This window comes from Panthera pardus, unplaced genomic scaffold (assembly GCF_024362965.1).
Source record: "Panthera pardus isolate Hobbes unplaced genomic scaffold, ASM2436296v1 HiC_scaffold_12, whole genome shotgun sequence".
Lineage (NCBI taxonomy): Eukaryota > Metazoa > Chordata > Mammalia > Carnivora > Felidae > Panthera > Panthera pardus.
Window position 1 is genome coordinate 101,675,052 of NW_026526677.1, and position 18,674 is coordinate 101,693,725.

Sequence of the window (18,674 nt, forward strand, 5' to 3'; positions counted from 1 at the left end):
TTGTATTTCCTACATCTTATTGTTCTGCATTCTATGAATACTTAAATTATTATAAACCTTTACACTTAATATGGCTCGTCCTTCAATTTGATGCTTGAGCAACAGAGGGTCAGAGCGCATACGATCTTCTAGAGGGGAAGAAAATAAGTAATTAAAAAGCAGACAAACAAGAGAGCCGGCTGCCTGGTTGAAAAGAAAGCAGAGGCAGTTTCGGGGAGAGAGAGCGAGTCCGGAGAAGCAAATCCTTTCAGCCGGGAGTGCCTCTCCCAGAGACACGGGAAGCTCGGAGCACCTGTTGGTCCCCAGCCGCCTTAGCAGGGACTGGGGGCATAGAGGAGGGAGTGGGTTTGAGCCTCGAAGGAGGAAGATGGCAGACCCTATCCTCACACCCCCCGCCTCCGCCCTCCACCCCGAAGCCTTGACGGAAAAGATTTTTTTTGTTGAATGTGTACAGTCGTAAATATATATTATTGCATATGTGTCAAATGTATTAAATACGCTAAGTATAAAAGCCAGGAAGGAGACCTTCAGCAAGCTGGGGAGCCTGAGCCGGCCCTCCTCGACCCACCTTTCCTGAAAATCTACCGCAAAGATACCGACTCGAAAATCCCAGAGCCCGACTAGGGCTCCTTTCTCCCAACTATGCCCTAGTCTACCGCTAGGTTGTTGAGCGGGCTCTCCCGCTCCGCCGGACGTGCAAAGCACGCATGCACTTCTCCCAGATTGTTTTGTCAATCCGGGGACCTGCATTCTCACTCTCCACTCCCGAACAGCCCCCGTTTCCCAAAGATCTATTCCTTCGGTGCAAGGTGAGTGACGGAAATTTGCAACGTGTGGTTTCCAGGCTAGATGCACTCGGTGTACCGCGCAGGGGAGCCTCCTAGGGAGATTCTCCAGTCGTCGGTCGGCTATAGCCATTGCTGTATACGTTCCTAATATAGGTGTACGGGAAGCGAGACCCGCCCCCTGGAGCCCGAGCCCCCACACGCCAGGCGCCCAGGAGAACACTTTTTCCTTGATCCCGGGGAAGCGAAAACGAATTTTAACATAAACATATTTGCATACGCCCCTCCCCTTGGCCCCGCCCCTAGGTGGCGCGGGCGCGCCGCCGAACGCCAGCGCCAGGGGGCGGGGTGGGGGAGGGGGCGAGTCCTCCGAGAGCCGGGTTGGGCTAGCGGCGCTGTGATTGGTCGGTCCGGACTCCGCCCCCGGTGCATGTCATTAGCATCTCATTAGTTGTCCGCTCGGGCTCCGGAGGAAGCCACCGCCGCCAGTCTGAGGCAGGTGCCCGACATGGCGAGTGCTGTGCTGCCGAGCGGATCCCAGTGTGCGGCGGCGGTGGCGGCGGTGGCGGCGGCGGCGGCGCCTCCCGGGCTCCGACTCCGGCTTCTGCTGTTGCTCCTCTCCGCCGCGGCACTGATCCCCACAGGTAGGTGTGGGCACCGGCCGGTTGGCCCTCTAAATCTCCTAAGGCACCCCAGTAGCCATAGCCGTGGAAGGGGGAAACGTTTCCATGACAACCTTCCCCCACTTCCTAAATCCGAATCCGAGGGAGTGTGGAGAGGAAACTCAGGGCTGAGATGGAAGGGGCAGAGGGGATCGGTGATCCCCTTCTCCCTTGCCCAGCTGGGTGGGAATTGGAGCCCTCAGGGATGGCTGCACCCACACCTTTTCTCCCCGGCTTGGCGCGGGGTGCGGAGTGGAGTGAGAATGGGGGGCCCGGGGGCTAGAGAATGTGGGAGAAGGGGATGGATGGAAGGTACCCCCCAACCTTCCGGACCCTCCCAAACTCGTTGTTGTCCCCGTAACTTGCAGGTCCTCCCGTCCCAGAGCTGCCCATTCGCCCCCACCTTTCCAGCGGGCCCCCTAATTCTCTATCCCCTAGACCTCCCCATGGCTGACTAGCAGCCGCCTCCAGCGTGATTTCTCACCGATCTACAGGACATCCCCAGACTTGTCTGGTCGCTCCTGCTGTCCCCGCGCTCTGCCTTTCTCCACCGTCCTCCGAACCGCGCGCCCCTCGTGTCTCCCTCCAGCCAGATCGCTGCCCTCCGCCCCCCCTCCCCCCGCTCCCGCCGCCCGGCTGCGGGGCTCCCGGGCCCAGCTCCAGGCAGGGAAAGTTCCTCAGGCCCGGCCCCGCGGAGCGGGGGGTGGGGGGGAGGGAAGGTTGCTGTCGCCGCCTCTGCGGGAAGGAGCCGGGAGCCCGCAGCCCGCCTGGGCCACGGCGTCCTCCGCCGCGAGTGGGGACGCCGGGTTCCCATGCTGCCGGTCCTTTTCGGCAGCCCTGGGGTGGTGGAGGGAGGTTCGCGGCCTCTGCGGCCAGGCGGGCACCCTGCGGGCCTCCGGGCGCCCCCTGCGTGCGGAGCTGTCTTGGGAATTTGCCCAGGGGCGGCTCTGCACGCCCGGCGCCTTCCCCGAAGACGCCGAGCACTCGACAGGAGCACGATGTGTGACTGCCCGTGTGCCGGGCGCGTTGGCGCGGTCGGGAAAGAAGAGGGCAGTGTTTGCTTTTGCTAACAAAAGGGAGCCGGAGCTCTTCCCCAGCGGAAAGGCTGGCCGCGCTGCACCCTGCCTCCCCTTCCCGCCACCGCCGCGCTCGGCTGCCGCGCGGCGTCCCCGCGCTCCCGGTCGCGGGCTGCGGGCTCCGGGCTGGGAGCGGGACCGAGAGGCACGGGGCCGAGGCGGGGGGCTGGGGTGCGGGAGGGGATGCAGCAGGGCTCCGCGCCTGCAAAGCCCCTCCTTGCAGCTTGGGAGCTGCAGGACCCGCGAGCAACAAGTGGCGGAGGACACCGAGAGCTCAGCCCCCACCTGCGGAGCCCCCGGCCGCGGCGGGCGCAGCGCTGGGGCCACCGTGCCTTTCCCGGGCGCCTCTCCGCTTGGGCTGTGCCTTTTGTTTACACGCTAGAGGACACACAGTTACGTAAACACCGCAGGAGACACGCTGTAGGAAATGGGGATGTCTGGGGTGCTGGCTTTGCGTTTGGGGGATGCCGGGTTGGTTGCTTTCCCCCGAAACAGGCTCGCAAGGGCGCTGGGCTTGGGGAACCTATCGGGGATGTATAGGGGTGGGAATCTGGCAGCTGCTCGGTTCCAGAGCTGAGGATTTTTGCTTCCATGTCTCTGCTTGTCTCCGGATGTTGTTTATGTGTTTTTCCTCTGTGAATTCTTAATTTATGAGTTACGAGATAATTGGGTTCAGCCTATGCCGGTGTGGTTACAACTTCATTTCGGGCGATGTCTCTGACTGGATGGGTTCAATAAAATGTTCCTGAAAGAGATCCCTCGTGCTGCTGCATTGTAAAAAGCGCCAGTGTCAGTTAAACGTGAGCGTGAGTAAAGGCTCGGTAACTGGCGCATAATAGAGGCAACAATAGACTTGTATTGGCTGCAAAAAAAAGGGGGGGGGAGCGCTGGTCGGGGATATTGCCATTTAACTAAAAATGGGAGCCGTGCAATGCCGCTCGGCAGCGGAGTAGGATTAGATTATACCTCCTGTCCCCAGCCTGCTCATTGACCGTACCGGGTAGTAGCGACAGTACTATATTTGTAACTATCTCGCGGTAAGAAGTTGCCTTCCCAGCGAGGGATGTCTGCAGACTCAGAAAGGAGCGGTCTGGAACTCAACCGTGCATGTCAAAGCTACAAGAAAATTCTGTTGCCAGTTACCATGGAAGCAGCTTCTTGCTCTTGTGTGCTTCCCTGTTTGTACGCTGGTTATCAGATTGTGTTCAAATTAGAAAGTAATTGGGTTTGATTTGTAGTGAGGGGATGAGATGACTTTCTTTCAATCTGCTTTTCCTCTTACGCCTTTTTCGGTGATGGGTTTGGGAAGGGGTCTTGGCCCAGCCCCCAGGTCCTGGGCATCCAGAGTAGACTTTAGGTGAGCACTGGGGACTTTGCTTCCTTAGTCCTCTCCCGTTAAGCTTTCTCAGAGGCCTGCAGGTACCACTGTCAGGTTAGAGAAACCTGTTGGTGTTGCCTTGTAACTTCATTAGGCGTGTTTCATTTACATCCTCCCTGGGAGAGCTATCCGGGGCCATTGGACAGTAGTAGATCCTGGTTCTGTCTTCCCCTGCAACTGGATCCATCTATCCCCTGGAAAAGATCTCCCATCTCTCCTGTGATGTTTGGAGTCAATGGATGTTAATGAAATGCAGCTAAAATGGGGTTGTGGAAACTCACTCCTCAGTGTAAATCACGCCTGTTACGTTTTAGGTGCATGCATGCTGCTGCTTCTCATCCCGAGTGAACCAGTGGCTGACTACCCTCCTCTTACCTTTTTTTAGCATTAGAGAGGATGGCTGATGGGTGGAGGTTTGTGATGGTGCCGGAAGCCCAGGGGCTGAGTTTTGCTCGTCCTGGCCTGTTGGGACTTGTATACCGGGGATGGGGACTTTACAGAAGTGCCGCCCTGCTATTGTTGCCTTTCCCTGCATCAAATTGAATAGCCACAGGAGGGACTTGCACTTGTCTGTGATAGCTTTGATAAAATATCCCTCATTAATGCCACTTTATATTTACAGTGTGTCACTGGAGACGCACAAGGCTTCATTTAGTGACTTGTGTGACGAGACAAGCTTGCATTATTTGCCTGGGACATTTTGGAGGAACAAGAGGCCCATTGAGCAATCTTTTGAAATGAACAAATACGGAAAAAGGGGGGAATAAAAGAGCAGGCAGTTCCCTGGAACAAAGAGCTTTATTCATATGGATGTTGTACATGCTTTATGCAGTTTTCCCCAATGGCCCTCCTGGTGAAGGGGAGTGGGACAGGGAAGAAGCCTTACAAGCAGGACACTTTCGCTTCCTCCCTCACTTCCTGACTTCATATTCTTACCGACTTGGGCCTGGACTCCCTGACTGCTCGTCTTGCTCTACTCCCTCTAAAAGCCCAGAAGCTAACAGGTTCCCGGGTCTAAAAGAGAGATTTTGAAATGCTTTTTCCCAGCTCTGAATTTCAGCAGAAGATTGTGCTAGCTACCTGTTGAGACTCCTGGTCATTGGAGGACTTACTGGTTGAAGGGAAAGAGGTGTCACTTTTTTTTTTGACATGTGTCAAGAAGTGGTTTGAGAGAGAATGTCAGATCGGTAAGATATCTTGCAAACTCTAATGTTAGTCTTAACTATTTATTTTTAAAGAAATGCCGTAAACATTGAAATCCCCAGTCTTCAATATCATTAATGGTGCTCTTGGAGTTTTTGGTGGCTTTTGCCCGCACCCGGTACATTTTCGCCTCGTAACCTACGTGAATTTTTATAATTCCTTGGCCTGCATTGCTAAATGATTTTCAGGCTTTAAAAACTGGATAATATTGCTGTGAATATAAACTGTCTCATTCTCTGGGTTTTTGTAAGTGACATTTTAATACCTAATTGGCCACTTAGCTTTTACATTTTAAAAATGGGTGTGTGTGTGCGTGTGTGTGTGTGTGTGTGTGTGACAAAAGGCCTGTTTTTATGTGGGGAGATCTCTTAAATTGGGCCAAACTAATCTATGGTATCATTGGAATGGAAATTTACCAGCATGTGAAGAAAATTTATAAGAAATAAATCCTAAGGATTCAAATGCTATATCTCTTTCTTGTGAAGAATAGTACTGACCATTATGCTGGGCATTTTTCACTGAAAATCCAGCACAGAAAGGAGAAATCACACAGCGACATCTGTTGCAGAATTGAAAATTTGCTGCTTTGAGTTGGGAGCAATTAGTCCCATATAAGCGCCTAATGGTATCAGTCAGTGTGTATGCGCACTCATACAGATGTGTATATCTATACACACATGTGTACGTATATATGCGTGTATACAGACACTCACCCAATACAATATTCATGTTCACCTTGCCATGTATTTAATAGAAAATGGAACATTACACCAAAGCTGCTTTTTCTTAGTACCTGTTGAGGAACTAGAGATTCTTATAATCATGGAATTTTTGCAAAGGGAAGGATGTTAAAAATCATCTGGTGAAATCTCATAATTTTATAGCGAGGCAGCCAAAGCCCACAGAGAAGGACCCTGCTGATCGTGGAACTGAGGATAAGTCAGTTACCCAGCCCGGCCCCCTGGGAGCAGGCCCCTTGATGTCAAGTCAGCAAACCTTCTGTTCCACCTCCCAGCAGGGATACCCCAGTGAGGGATGTGGATCATGGGTAGAACTGTATCTTGGCTAAGGCTAGTTTATATTGAGAAGACAGCAAGATTAATTGTTGTTCTAGGTAATAAACCCCTGGATCAGAGGAGTGACCTCTGAGATAAAAGGACCAGTTCTTGGTAAGGTTGTCTTTGGTATTGACAAATGATTCTGAAATCTGTGGACTTTATTTGGCAGTTACAACATGAATGTCGTCCAAAGCACCTTCATAGGGGAGGGCTCCTGGATTTGTGTCACTGCAGTAAGTCAGATGTGTGAGAACTGGGCTTCAGAAGCCGCAGCTTTTGATTTTTAAACTCTTGCTTTGTCTTTTCAAGGATTAATAGTAACAGTAGAACTAGTTCCATGTAACGAAGGAAAAAAGGAAGGATCCTTAAGTCAAGAACAAGAACACTGCTTGATTTTCTTGCCAGGTATTTGTCCCTTTTCTTTTAAGCAGAGAGAGAGCTGAGGACAACTTTTTTTTAACATTTTTTTTTTAATTAAAAAAAATTTTTTTTTGTTAGTTTTCTTTAATTTTGAGAGGCAGAGAGAGACAGAGTGTGAGTGGGGGAGGGGCAGAGAGAGAGGGAGACACAGAATCTGAAGCAGGCTGCAGGCTCTAAGCTGTCAGCACAGAGCCTGACACAGGGCTCAAACCCACGAACCGTGAGATCATGACCAGAGCTGAAGTTGGACGCTCAACCGACTGAGCCACCCAGGCGCCCCAGGACAACTTTTTTTAAAGTAAAGCAAAAAACGAAAACAAAAACAACTGTGTTTGCAAGATGACTTTTTTTTTTTTACGTTGCTCATGTTTTGTTTATTTTTCCATTTTATTATGGAGATTTCCAAATACATGCAAGAGTAGAGAGAGTGCCATAATTAACCCCGTGTGGAAGTCACCCAGTTCAGTAAATTATCCACCAGTGGTCAGTCTGTCCTCTGTACGCTTCTTCCTCCGCTCCCCAGAGTCGTTTAAACAAATCTTGGACATCCTATCATTTCTTCCATCATTTACTTTAGAAAGATTATCCTAAGATACAGTCACCTTTTCCCCGTCTCTCATAATCACAGTCTCATGAACTGAACGTACAGCTTCTCAACTGGTATACAGAATTTTGGCCCTGCCCGTGCTTTGCCAAGGTAGAGTGAAGGCTTATGCTGGTGGGAAAAGCTGAGGCAGAAACAAGAGAAGCCAGAGCGCAGATTACTGTCTGCAAGGAGACCTTTTCGTGTGGTTTGGTTTATTTTGAGCAAGGTTTTGTTTGGATCGGATAAGATGAGTTTTATTGTTGTGTAAATACGGTTGTGTAAATATGCCGTAATTGTAGCTAATCTCTCGACTGTGGCAGGCTATGGAAAGCACCCACGGAGAGATTGGCCATTTCCAGTTGTTCTCATAATGAATACTCTCCATCCGAGGACTTCTGTAGGCAAGGCTATTTTAGTTTGATGGCTGTGAGATATACCTCATTCATGTATTTATCTTTAAATGCCTCCATGGTAGAAATGCCTTTGCATGTTGTGAATATATGACTTAAAAGAAAAAAAATGTCTTTTCTCATCTTGAAGTGGCTAAATGCTACTTTCAGCCTGTGTTCTGTAACCAAAGTGATCACAAAATGCCTTTGGTGTGGGAAATGCAGACAGCAAGCTGTAAGTACCTTGTTTTTGCAGGATGGGGGTAGGAGAGAAAAAGTTACTATTTGTCCTTCTCAATATTTGCCCCGTTGATTTAAAATAGGAATTTCGTAATTTCAGCTACAACTGTTGGAACGCTTTAGTGTTAATTTATGAACTTCTTTGGTTTAGGGGAAAATAGGTTGGTTCCATTTTCCAAGGTTCGTGAAATGTGAGGGCGTGTGTGCGTGTTAAGAGGTTCTTGCTCAAATGTATTTAATGTGGACTATAAATCTGAAGCATTTGGTTTTTTGGTTTCCAGCCAAACAAGTAATTACACATGAGATGGTTTTGAGGGGTCTGAGCATTCCTGGCCAGGTGAAACCCGCCTCCTGCGCCCCTCTTCTGAGTTGGCCACCGCACAAGAAAAGCTCAAAGGAATGCCTACATTCGCGGATTGGGGAGCGCCACCAAAATTGAATAAAAAGCCTTTGTTTGGAAACCATCAATGAAGGAAGGGACCCACTGGAATGTTTGTAATTACAAGTGGCACCTCCTTGTTTAAATTTCAGAAGCCACAGTTTCTTTTTCAGAGATTTAAATTGCAGGCTCTAGCCAGCAGCTGCTGTTGTGGTTAATGGGCAGTTTCTCTTTGAAGCTCTTCCAGTGCTGGTTCTCAAAAGCTTTGGTGCAGTTGGCCTTGAACTAGGGTTAGAAGAAAGGGAGCTGGAGGTATTTATATACATGCCCAGCAAAAGTGATGTGTGGCCTTTATTATTACTCAAAAGAGCACCTTGGCGGCAAGGTTGAGAGGAAGCAGCACTAAGAAAAGTCTGCTATGACTGACAGGTGTCTTGAATGGGGTGATTATCTTAAGAGAGATGCGGGGTGGGTGGGGAAAATTTGTTCTCTTAGTAGATGTCTTGTTGGAATATAGTCATTTGACCCAACGTTTTGATCTAGATATTTCAGAAATGTTAAATAGTCTTGAAATGAAAGCGCCGTGATATATATTTAAATGCTACTTGGTGTTTGAAGATGGTATACCAGTCACATGGGCTTTTAAAAATGCCTAGAATAAGTATCTTGCCCTTGGCAGGCTTCCTTGGTAAGGTAGGCGCTCCCTCTCCAGCCATCCAGTCCTGGACCGCAGTGTCAAATTGGAATTAAGTTGTGAGGTCCCTGGAGGGGGGCAGGGAGGAATCTGCCTAAAAAGGGTTCACCATTCTCTCCCATTGTCTGTATCCTACCGCTTGCCACTTGGCTAGGACGAACGTAGAAGTTACCATGTCAGAAGAGGAACCTTTCATCTTTCCTGTCGTAGGTATCAACTTTTCTCAAAGTGTCCATTATTGCAAATGACATCACAGCCGTCCTGGTCTCCAGGGCCCTGAAATTTGGAGTCTTTTTTTTTTTTCTCCCCCCCTCTCCTTGGTTTTCACTCTTGGACTGAAATAAAATGGGGCTGATTGTTTCTCCACGACATTCTTTCTCCGGAAGCCTCCACGTCCTCTCTAAACCATGTTTTATTAGCAGAAGCTTCCCAGCCAATTCCCCTGACTCCAGCCTCCACCAGTCAGGACATCAGTCCACCTACCCGTGTTGTGATTCTTTTCTGGACATGGTCATGACACTGCCCTTCCAGAAAACCTAATCTCAAATTCTTGCTTCTCACGTCGGATTCACAATCCACCTTGTTCTGTCTTTCTCTTTCTTGTTCCTTCCTTAACTGCTTTCTCAGTCCTCCTCTAATTGCCCTCATTTCTTGTTACTTTTCTAGCCCTTTCCTGATGGGACTGGAAGACAGGTGCTTCTCTGTTGAACCAAGGAAGAAAGTGTGGTTTTGCTACCAGCCTTCAGCTAGTTGTCTTTGCATGAAACTGCGCTCTTAACCTGCTTTTCACTCAACTGTTTTGGTTTACAGGTATGGGCTCTGCTGATTCTCCTCGCCTCCCTTGCATATAAACATCTTCCCTTCGCAGCTTCTGGTTTAACTAACATGTGCTTATCTGTACCCCGACACAGTCCTTTCTTTTTCTGCTTTGTAGGTATATATGTGAATACGTTTCTCTACCGTAAGCTGAAGTGTGCAGATATTGTGGCCATTATCTGAGCGACAATTTTAAACAACCGTGTGCTGACGGTGCATTGAGCCGGTTTGGTGATTCGCGTTCGAATATGGGCACTTACTAACAGCACGAAAATGGTGTAATTGACCTAACAAATTACACGCTGGCAAAGTAAGACTTTCAGACAAAAAGTCCAGTCTTTAGGAGTGGGAAGACTTCAGAAGGGTCAGAGTGCCAGGGAGCAGTGCACTTGGCATCAATGAAATGTACCCCTCTGAAGATGATCCAAGAGATATACCACCTTAGAAGAGTGTTTGGTGCTCATGTTCACAATGTCTGGTTACTAAGAAGTACCTACCTGGGGAGCCAGAAGGACAGTGTGCTAAAACCCGGGCCTTTTAAATAGCTTTGACTTTGGGGGCAGTCCTGCCTATCTAAGCTCTGTCATCTCTAGTATCAGAATGGTCGCATTTTCGTTGATCACATAGACCTGTACGCTGTCACTCGCTTAAGAAAAAAAATGAAACCTTTGTTTTTCAGTCTAACTGCTAATCTCATTATATATTATATTTAAAAACATTTCTATTATATCTTATTTTTTAGAGAGAGAGAGAGAGAGAGGGAGAGAGACAGAGGGAGCATGCATAAACCGGGGACGGGGCAGAAGGAGAGAGAAAGAGAATCCCAGGCAGGCTCCACTCTCAGCATGGAACCTAATGTGGGGCTCGATCCCCAACCCTGGGATCGTGACCTGAGCTGAAATCGAGAGTCGCATGCTCAACTGAATGAGCCAGTCAGGTGCCCTTAATCTCATTATCTTAAGGATTTTTTTCAAAGCCTTTGTCTGATAATATTATCTGCCACTGTTTTTCCCTTATTTTTTTTCCTTGTCTGGCATCCTTCCTTTGCAGCGTTCAGAGCTTGCTGGTAGAAGGTTCTATACCATGATAATTCAGTGATATGAAAACACTTGTTTATTATGGAGTGTTTGGGGATAGTGTTGGGAAAAGGTTGTATGTTCAAATGTGGTCTGTGTTTGGCTCTTTGCTGAATATGCCTGTGATAAGCCAAGCTACCCAGCCTAGAAGTCACCAGCTTGATTCACTCTTCTGAATAGCAAAGGAGCATGGCTTCGAAACCTTTCCTTAAACAATGAAAACTTCATAGATAGGAAGAAAAAAAACCCCAAGTTAATTTAGTACCAAATTACCGCTCAAATGGTTTTATCTCTTAAAAGGTTCAAGTACAGATTAGCTTAAATGACACTGAACTTCACTTTTCCTTGTGCGTATCTTGTGAGCACACATCATTGTGAAGAGACCTCTGTCTGCTTTCTTTTAGTTTTGTTAGTAATCACATGAATGTTAGTCGCTGCTTTTTTTCCTTTTCTGAAGCAAATCTCTCCCATCTCTGGGCCAGATTGGCAAACGGTGTACCCAGTTTAGGTTACAGAATACTAAAACCTAGTGCTTTAGTCATGAGTGAAAAACAGCAAAAGCAGCCTAGTTTATAGGGTGTTAAAAAATAAAATAACCTGTATATGAATGCACCTGAGAAAGATGTATTTTATACATATGACTTTTTAAAGAAATATTTACTTATTTTGAGAGAATGAGCGAGCAGGAGAGGTGCAGAGGGAGGGAAAGAGAGAGAATCCCAAGCGGGCTCCACGCTGACAGCACAGAGTCCAACTCGGGGCTGGAACCTGTGAATGGTGAGATCATGACCTGAGCCGAAACCAAGAGTTGGACGCTTAACCAACTGAGCCACCCAGGCGCCCCGACGTCTGGCTTTTATTAAAACAGTCACTACTCACGGATAGGGGCTAGGAGTTACGTCTGGCTACCGCTACTACTGTAAATCCCTTACGTGTTTGGCAATACTGAAAAATACCAGGCTGAAAGAATTGATTCAGGATGTACTCAACTCTCTTTAAGGTGAAACTGAAGAACGAAGTGGCAGCAAGGTCCCATCTGGAGCTGAACGTTCTTTGGAAGTAAATGGAATCATCCAGTCTCCTTGGAGAAACTGGCAGTGATTATAATCTCAAAAAAAATTTTTTTTTAATTTGCGTGCATGTGCAGGCGTGTGCACAAGAGAGAGCACCCAGGGGAAGGGGGGCAGAGGGAGGGAGGGAGGGAGAGAGAGACAGAGACAGAGAGAGAGAGAGAGAGAGAGAGAGAGAGAATCTTAAGCAGGTGCTACACTCAGCCTGATGCAGGGCTCAATCCCACAACTCTGGGATCATGATCTGAGCGGGAATTAAGAGTCGGACGCTTAACTGACTGAACCATACAGGAGCCCCTCAAATTTTGGGGCTTTTCAACACAGACAGGAATTTTTAATTTTACTCAGCCTCTTATATTTTATATTCTACATTTAAATCAATAACTTGGTATTTTCTGTAACTAACCCATAAGGCGTTTGGTAGAAAAATGGGAATTTAAACATTATTTTTAAAATAAGTATCTGCTTTTATTTGTTTATTAAAAATTTTTTTTAAATGTTTATTTATTTGTGAGAGAGAGACAGAGAACACAAGCAGGGGAGAGACAGGGAGAGAGGGAGACACAGAATCCGAAGCAGGCTCCAGGCTCCCAGCTATCAGCACAGAGCCCGTCGTGGGGCTTGAACTCACAAACCCCAAGATCATGACCTGAGCCGAAGTCGGATGCTTAACTGACTGAACCACCCAGGTGGCCTGAGTTACCTTCTTTTATACCAAGCATTGTGTTAGGCACATTTATAGTTGAGTATGCTGGTCCCTGTCTTCCAGAGGGTTGTCGTTTATTTTTTCTTAACTTTCATTTTGGAAAAATGTTAAAACCACAGGAAAGTTAAAAGGAAAGTATCATGAATGCTTGTAAACCCCTTACCTAGATTCATCAAGTGTTAACATTTTGTTCGTTTGCTTTACCTAGCTCTCTGAATTGTGCATACTCACCTATCTCTTTTCCTGTTTTTTTCTGAACTGATACTTCAGCACGGAGCTCCAACTCCCGAGAATAAAGGCATTTTCCTATGTAGCTTCAGTGCCTTATTACACTCAAGGAGTTTAGCACTGATTCCGTAATATTATGTAATACCTAGTCTATATTCAAATTTCCCCATTTGTTCCATTGATAGTCTACATATGTGTTTCTTTGTCTTTAGAATCTAAGGCATCTTTTGCCTTCCACCTTTTTAGGTTGTTTTTTTTTTAAGGAGTTGGGGGTGGGTGTGTGTGTCTCTGATGGCATTGATATTTTGTTCATTCCAGAGCTGATGTTTTGTAGAGTGTCTCACAGTTCCACAGATGGATCATTTCCTCATTGTCTGATTCAGATTATAGTCATAGTCAAGAACACTGGATAGCTGATGGTGACACGTTCTTATAGCCCCGCCTCAGTTTGTCCTATATGTGGTGATGGTAAGTTTGATCCCTTGGTTGATGATAGCAATTTAGTTACTTAGTTTAGGTGGACTTAGAGATTTCTCCATTTTTATCCCTTGGTAGTAAGTAATTTGGGGGATATTTTGAGACTGAAAATCCTGAAAATCTCGAACAAAACTTCACTTAGTGGTTTTGGCAGAAGTGATAAACCTTGTCTGAATCAAATATCACGTTGGTGGTTACAAAATGGTAATTTTTCTAATTCTGTCATTTCTCTGTATCAAGTAGAAGAATTCTTGTTTAAAGAAGAACTTACCGTTCCTCCTCCTCTCCTCTTTTTTGAAAATCACAGTGGACTCATAGATTTAAAAAAGAAAATTCAGTGTAGTATATTTCATTACCCTCACATTTGGCGGGTGGGAACCCCCTCAGTCTGGCTGTTTCCTTTTGATATATCTCCTTTAATTTTTAAGTGCTTTTTTTATTTTATGCTGTAAGAAAATGTCTAAGCTCATGTTGTATTTTCCCTGCCCTAGACCTGGAATCAGCTATTTCTCCAAGAAGTCTTGGCTCCTTTTAGCAGAGGAGTGGTATTTCAGTTCCAAGGCGGTGTGCTAGTCTCTCTTGACTTCACGCTTCAGTGGATAGAACTAGGATATATATGTGTATATTTTTATAGTATATAAAGTAGTATATAAAATAGCATATATAGTATGTAAAAATAAATAATACATTTATTATCTATTATAATATACATTTAATAATTTAAATAATATTAAAAACATTTATATAATATAATATAATATATATATTATATATATATATAAAATATTTATATATAAAATAAATATATTTTATTTATATTAATTTATATTGAATAAATATAAGTATATTCCACAATAAGTATATACTTATTTATAACTTTATACTATATATATATATATATATATATATACACACACACACATTATCTATTTGTCTATATCAATTAGAGTATAGTACCCCAATGTTCTTTTTCTCCTTGTCCTGTTCCTTATTTGTATCTTTCTTTTCCCGTGGTGAGAACCTTGGTTCCCAGCCATGCCAATGTCTTAGAATTAATACAAAAAAGTTTTGAAATGACTCTGTCAAGACCACTCTAGACAACGAACCTACCAAATAAAGTTCAATAATATTTGCCATTCTTTTTGCCTTTAATATAAATCCCACAGAGGATAGACAAAGTACTGTATTTACAAGGTCACAAATTAGTTCCTTCTGTGTGTGTGTGTGTGTGTGTGTGTGTGTGTGTGTGCGTGTGTGATCAATTAGATCTATAAATGTATACTTAGGGTCATTTCTGTTTATATTCAATTTCAGGTTTTTTTTTTTTCTAAACCTGTTGATTGAATGATATATTTTGAACATGTGAATCATTAACATGGCTCAAAAATCAAAACTGTGTAAGCCTTACTCCCTTGCGTGTGTTTTCTGGCCCATTCCCACTTATCTTCCCATAAGAGCCAATTTCATTCTTTTTTCATAGATCCTTCCAGGTTTTCCTTTTGCAAAAATAATAGGTAGAGTTGTCTTTTAAAAATACTTTTCCACAGTCTTTGTTAACATCTGCCTATACCCTTTTTCCTTATTAGGAAAATCCTCGGCTCTCATATTTATTTTGATGATTTCCCGCCATTTGGCTTTATTTTACTTAGAAGCCTTTTTTTGGTTTTTTTTTTAACCTTATTTTCATGTCTCTTCCATTTCATCCTTCCAGGGTAATGTTCTTCTTGGGTCGTTGGGAGAATTCTGTACCTGTTTTTTCATTTAATTCACCAGATTACTTGCAGGAAAATAGGGACTGCCCCTTTCCCTATAATGCAGTGCGTGTCTGTGATGTTTAATAACCTGGCTTCTCATCAGTCTTTCTTGACTCTTCTTTTCATCCATTAAATTGGCAAATCTGTATCTCAAGCCTCGATGCCCTCTCCTTCTTCCCACCCTGTTTTGTCTTGTTTTGTTTTTCCAGTTGTGGCATACGTACTGTAAAATTCATAGCCTTTTGCACCGAAACCTCAGCCCATGTTCTAAAACTGCCTACTGGACGTCTCAGTCCACAGATACTTAGTTCCACGGTTAGCTCAAAAAATATTAATGACAAACAGAAGCTGTCATTCATTTAGTGTTTCCACCCTAGGAGTAGTTCTGTCTCTTGCCTCATTTTACAGATGAGGGAGCAGAGACGATGATAGGTCCCTTGTCCAAGAGGCTTAAGTAATAAAGTGGCAGAACCAGTTGTGTCTTCAAAACCTGTACTTTTGAACAATTAACTATTTTTTTTTTAATTCAAGATGTCTAACACTGAGCTCAGCTTCTTTCCTCCCCAAACCTCCCTCTGTCCTGTATTTCCTGTCTTGATGCAGAGTACCACCATCTACCCAATGGGTTAAATAAATCTGGAAGACCTCTTAGAGTAGTCCTCCTTTGCTGTCCCCTGCCTGTCTGTAAGTTACCAAGTCTTGCTTCTCTCTTGCATGCCCTCTATTTCACCACCAGTGTCTGACTTTACCCTCATCCTTGTTTTACAGATGAGGAAGTAGTTATACGCTGATGGAAGAGCCCCTTAATTGGCCCATTTACCTCTAGTCTCGTCCCTTGTAGTGCATCCCTAACACTGGTGTTTAGGCAGATCTTGGTAAAACACACCTTAGATGATCACTTTCATGCTTAAAATCATGCTTTAAATGTCTTCTTGGCACCTTGACGATAAAGCTGATGCTCTTACAGCCTGGCCTACAGTGCCTTTCTTCACTTTCTGTCTTTCTCTCCAGCTCATTTTGTGTCAGCCTCACTCACCGCGTTCTTCTCGCTAGGTCTTGCTCAAGGTGCTACCCCCCATGTTGTTTACTTTAGCGAAGTAAACGTGTCCCGGATGTGCCATGCTGTCAGGCCTTTCCCTTTTTTATGTCTTCTGCCGTCTACCGAAACACTCTTGTCTATATGGCTGATTCTGACATGGCTGTTGAGAGCCACTTCGAGCACCGATTCCTCAAGGAAACTTAACTGCGACCTTTCAGGTGGATTATGTGCCTTTTCTGTGTGTCCTTCTTCAGCCCTTCCCTAAAGGGCTTTATCTGACTTAGCTTCTTCCTTCCTGTTAAACGTGTTTCTCGGATTGCCCCGAATTCTTTCTCTACACCTGTGCATTTTGTATTTGTCCAGTGGTTTCCACCAACAGAAATGTTCCACTCTCTGGGCTTCCGTGTCAGCACGAAGATCCAATCCAGTGTTTCTTTTCAAATCTTACGCGATTTCCAGCCTGAATGTAATTTTTTTTTTTTCAGCTTCCTTTACAACTTCTCTAGCCATTCCGTGACATTGAACACTTCCTACCTTATTATAAGTTGACATGTGCCCAGGGGTATGTGTTTTTCAGTACTTCCGTAGGAGGGACTACTTATTCATCTTCGCATCCTCAACAGCATGGAGCACAATGCCTTACCTGTATGTACTATGTGCTCAGTAAACATTTGTTGAGTCTGTGAATGGGTTGGAAATTAGGTATGCATGGTCTGTTAAACCATTTCTAGCTCTTTCAGCATAAATGTGAACAGAGAATATGATATTAATTCAGTCTTGAAGACCAGTATAAAGATGATCACTGCACAGGTTTTTTGTTCATGTCCTTTTTTTCTTCCTCTACTATGTGATTTCCAATATATATACAGCTTATCTTTCCTCCTTTGTTATGGATACTGGTAGCTGGAGTATATAATTTGCACTAGGCCTTTGGGTTAACGAATGTAGTTTAGTGGTTACCTTGCTATCAGCTTTTAGAAGGAGAATTCTTACAAGTTGTTTGTTCTCTCATAATGGATGAAGAGCTATCAACATGCCTGACTTTTTCATAGCCTGAAGGACTGACTTCTAGTGTGTTTGTTCATACCTGGTTGTTGGGCAATTGTTGGAGAGGTTTAGATAGACTACCAGTCCAGATAAGAGAACCTCTTTCCATTTATTGAATCACTTCACAGTCCGGGGATGACTGGACTTTGAGTCATTGTGCTGCCATACTGGCACTTCATAGTTGAGGCCACAAACCAAGGAACTTACCTCTGAGGCCTTCTGCTTCTCCTCACCTCAGTGTTCATGAGAGTCTTGTCTTAAAAGTGAGATATATTCTCAGGAGAGGCATGGTGAACTTAGGGAAATTTAAACCTCAGGGCAACAGTTTTTCTTGTACAGTAATAAAGATATATGTGGAGTCAGTGGCTCCAGGATCAAAAAATAGATCTCAGTAGTCGGATCAAACGTGAGAAATGGCTTGTTGCTGGGTTTCACAAAAAATGGGTTGGTTGAGGCCGTCTGTCTTTTGAAGATGCTTCCGCTGTTTGCGTGGCTCTGTCGTTGGTGCTAACGTGTGGCAAAATTAAGCGTATTTGCCTATGATAGATCTAGTTTTAAACAGAAAGGTTTCCTGTGGGCCTCACATGGAAGATGGGAGAGATTTCATATGCAGGCCGAGGAGGAGAGAGTGTGCTAACATCACCTTTTAATTTAAGAGAAGTTTGGAGTTTGTTCTTTCCTGTGAACATAGAGGTGGAACCCACTCTAACCAGAGTTTATTGCTGTAATATTTTTTAAATGCATTTATGACACTGATCTATCTGTGACCTTGTAAAGGCGTTTTTAGTGGGAGGGGGTAGCCAGCCTTTTTTCTCAGTGTCATAAGTGATGTCTGTTCAATAACTCTAACTTCCTGACAGTCCTGGGAGGGGGCGGAGGACCCATCATAACTTGTTTTTTATGGCCTATTTCTAAAGTGTTCCTTCATATTCACATCCATTCATTGAGACTTCTTTTCTCCCCACCTGAGGCAGGCATCCAGCCTAGTCTGTGTTTGGTGCTTTAAATGCTTTGAGTTATGGAGAATCATAGCATTTTATCGACGCTCCCCTTGTAGCTGTATAGCTCTGTGTTGTCTCAGGTTACACGGCTGGCATTTCTGAGGCATTGTGGGTGGACCATTGCAATTAGTTGAGGTTTCGACTGGGATCACCTATCTGCCTTGATTTCTAGCATGTGACATTCTTCTCCCCCCCCCCCCCCCCCTTTTTGGGTAGACATCTTTTCAGGGATTGCCTTCTTAAGGAATCCTTCAAGTTGCGGTCATTAAACCCTTCCTTTCCACCATTAATCTTGGTAAATATATCTTTATCAGCATGACCTAGTGTCAAGTGAATGATTTGATAACAATATTCAAGAAAAATTATATCTTTGAAATACAAATTTTGTCGGTGCGTTAACGTATAGTATATGATTGGTATTAACTCACGAAAAAGAAGAGATTAGTTAATCAATTTCTTCTAGAATTAGGTGGTTAATGCTTCAAGCATCCTCTATTTAAAAGCAATTGCTTCTAGGTCCTGTTGGCAGGATTGCTTATTTCATTATTCTGGTCATTTGCATGAAAACAAGTTGATGATTCTTTAAATAA

General features: G+C 44.9%; 1 protein-coding gene across 6 annotated transcripts in view; it reads left to right on the forward strand.

Annotated features, from left to right (window-relative positions):
* Positions 1 to 1,261: 1,261 nt before the first annotated feature.
* Positions 1,262 to 18,674, forward strand: part of CADM1 (cell adhesion molecule 1) — a 329,542-nt gene continuing 312,129 nt past the window's right edge. For 4 of the 6 annotated variants that reach the window (XM_053900466.1, XM_053900468.1, XM_053900469.1 and 1 more), the window contains exon 1: positions 1,263 to 1,429. In XM_053900466.1, the coding sequence (XP_053756441.1) occupies positions 1,294 to 1,429 (136 nt within the window). In that variant the 5' untranslated portion in view covers positions 1,263 to 1,293. Of the gene's footprint in view, positions 1,430 to 18,674 lie in introns of all 6 variants that reach the window. The other 2 variants (XM_053900465.1, XM_053900467.1) reach the window with 1 other exon arrangement.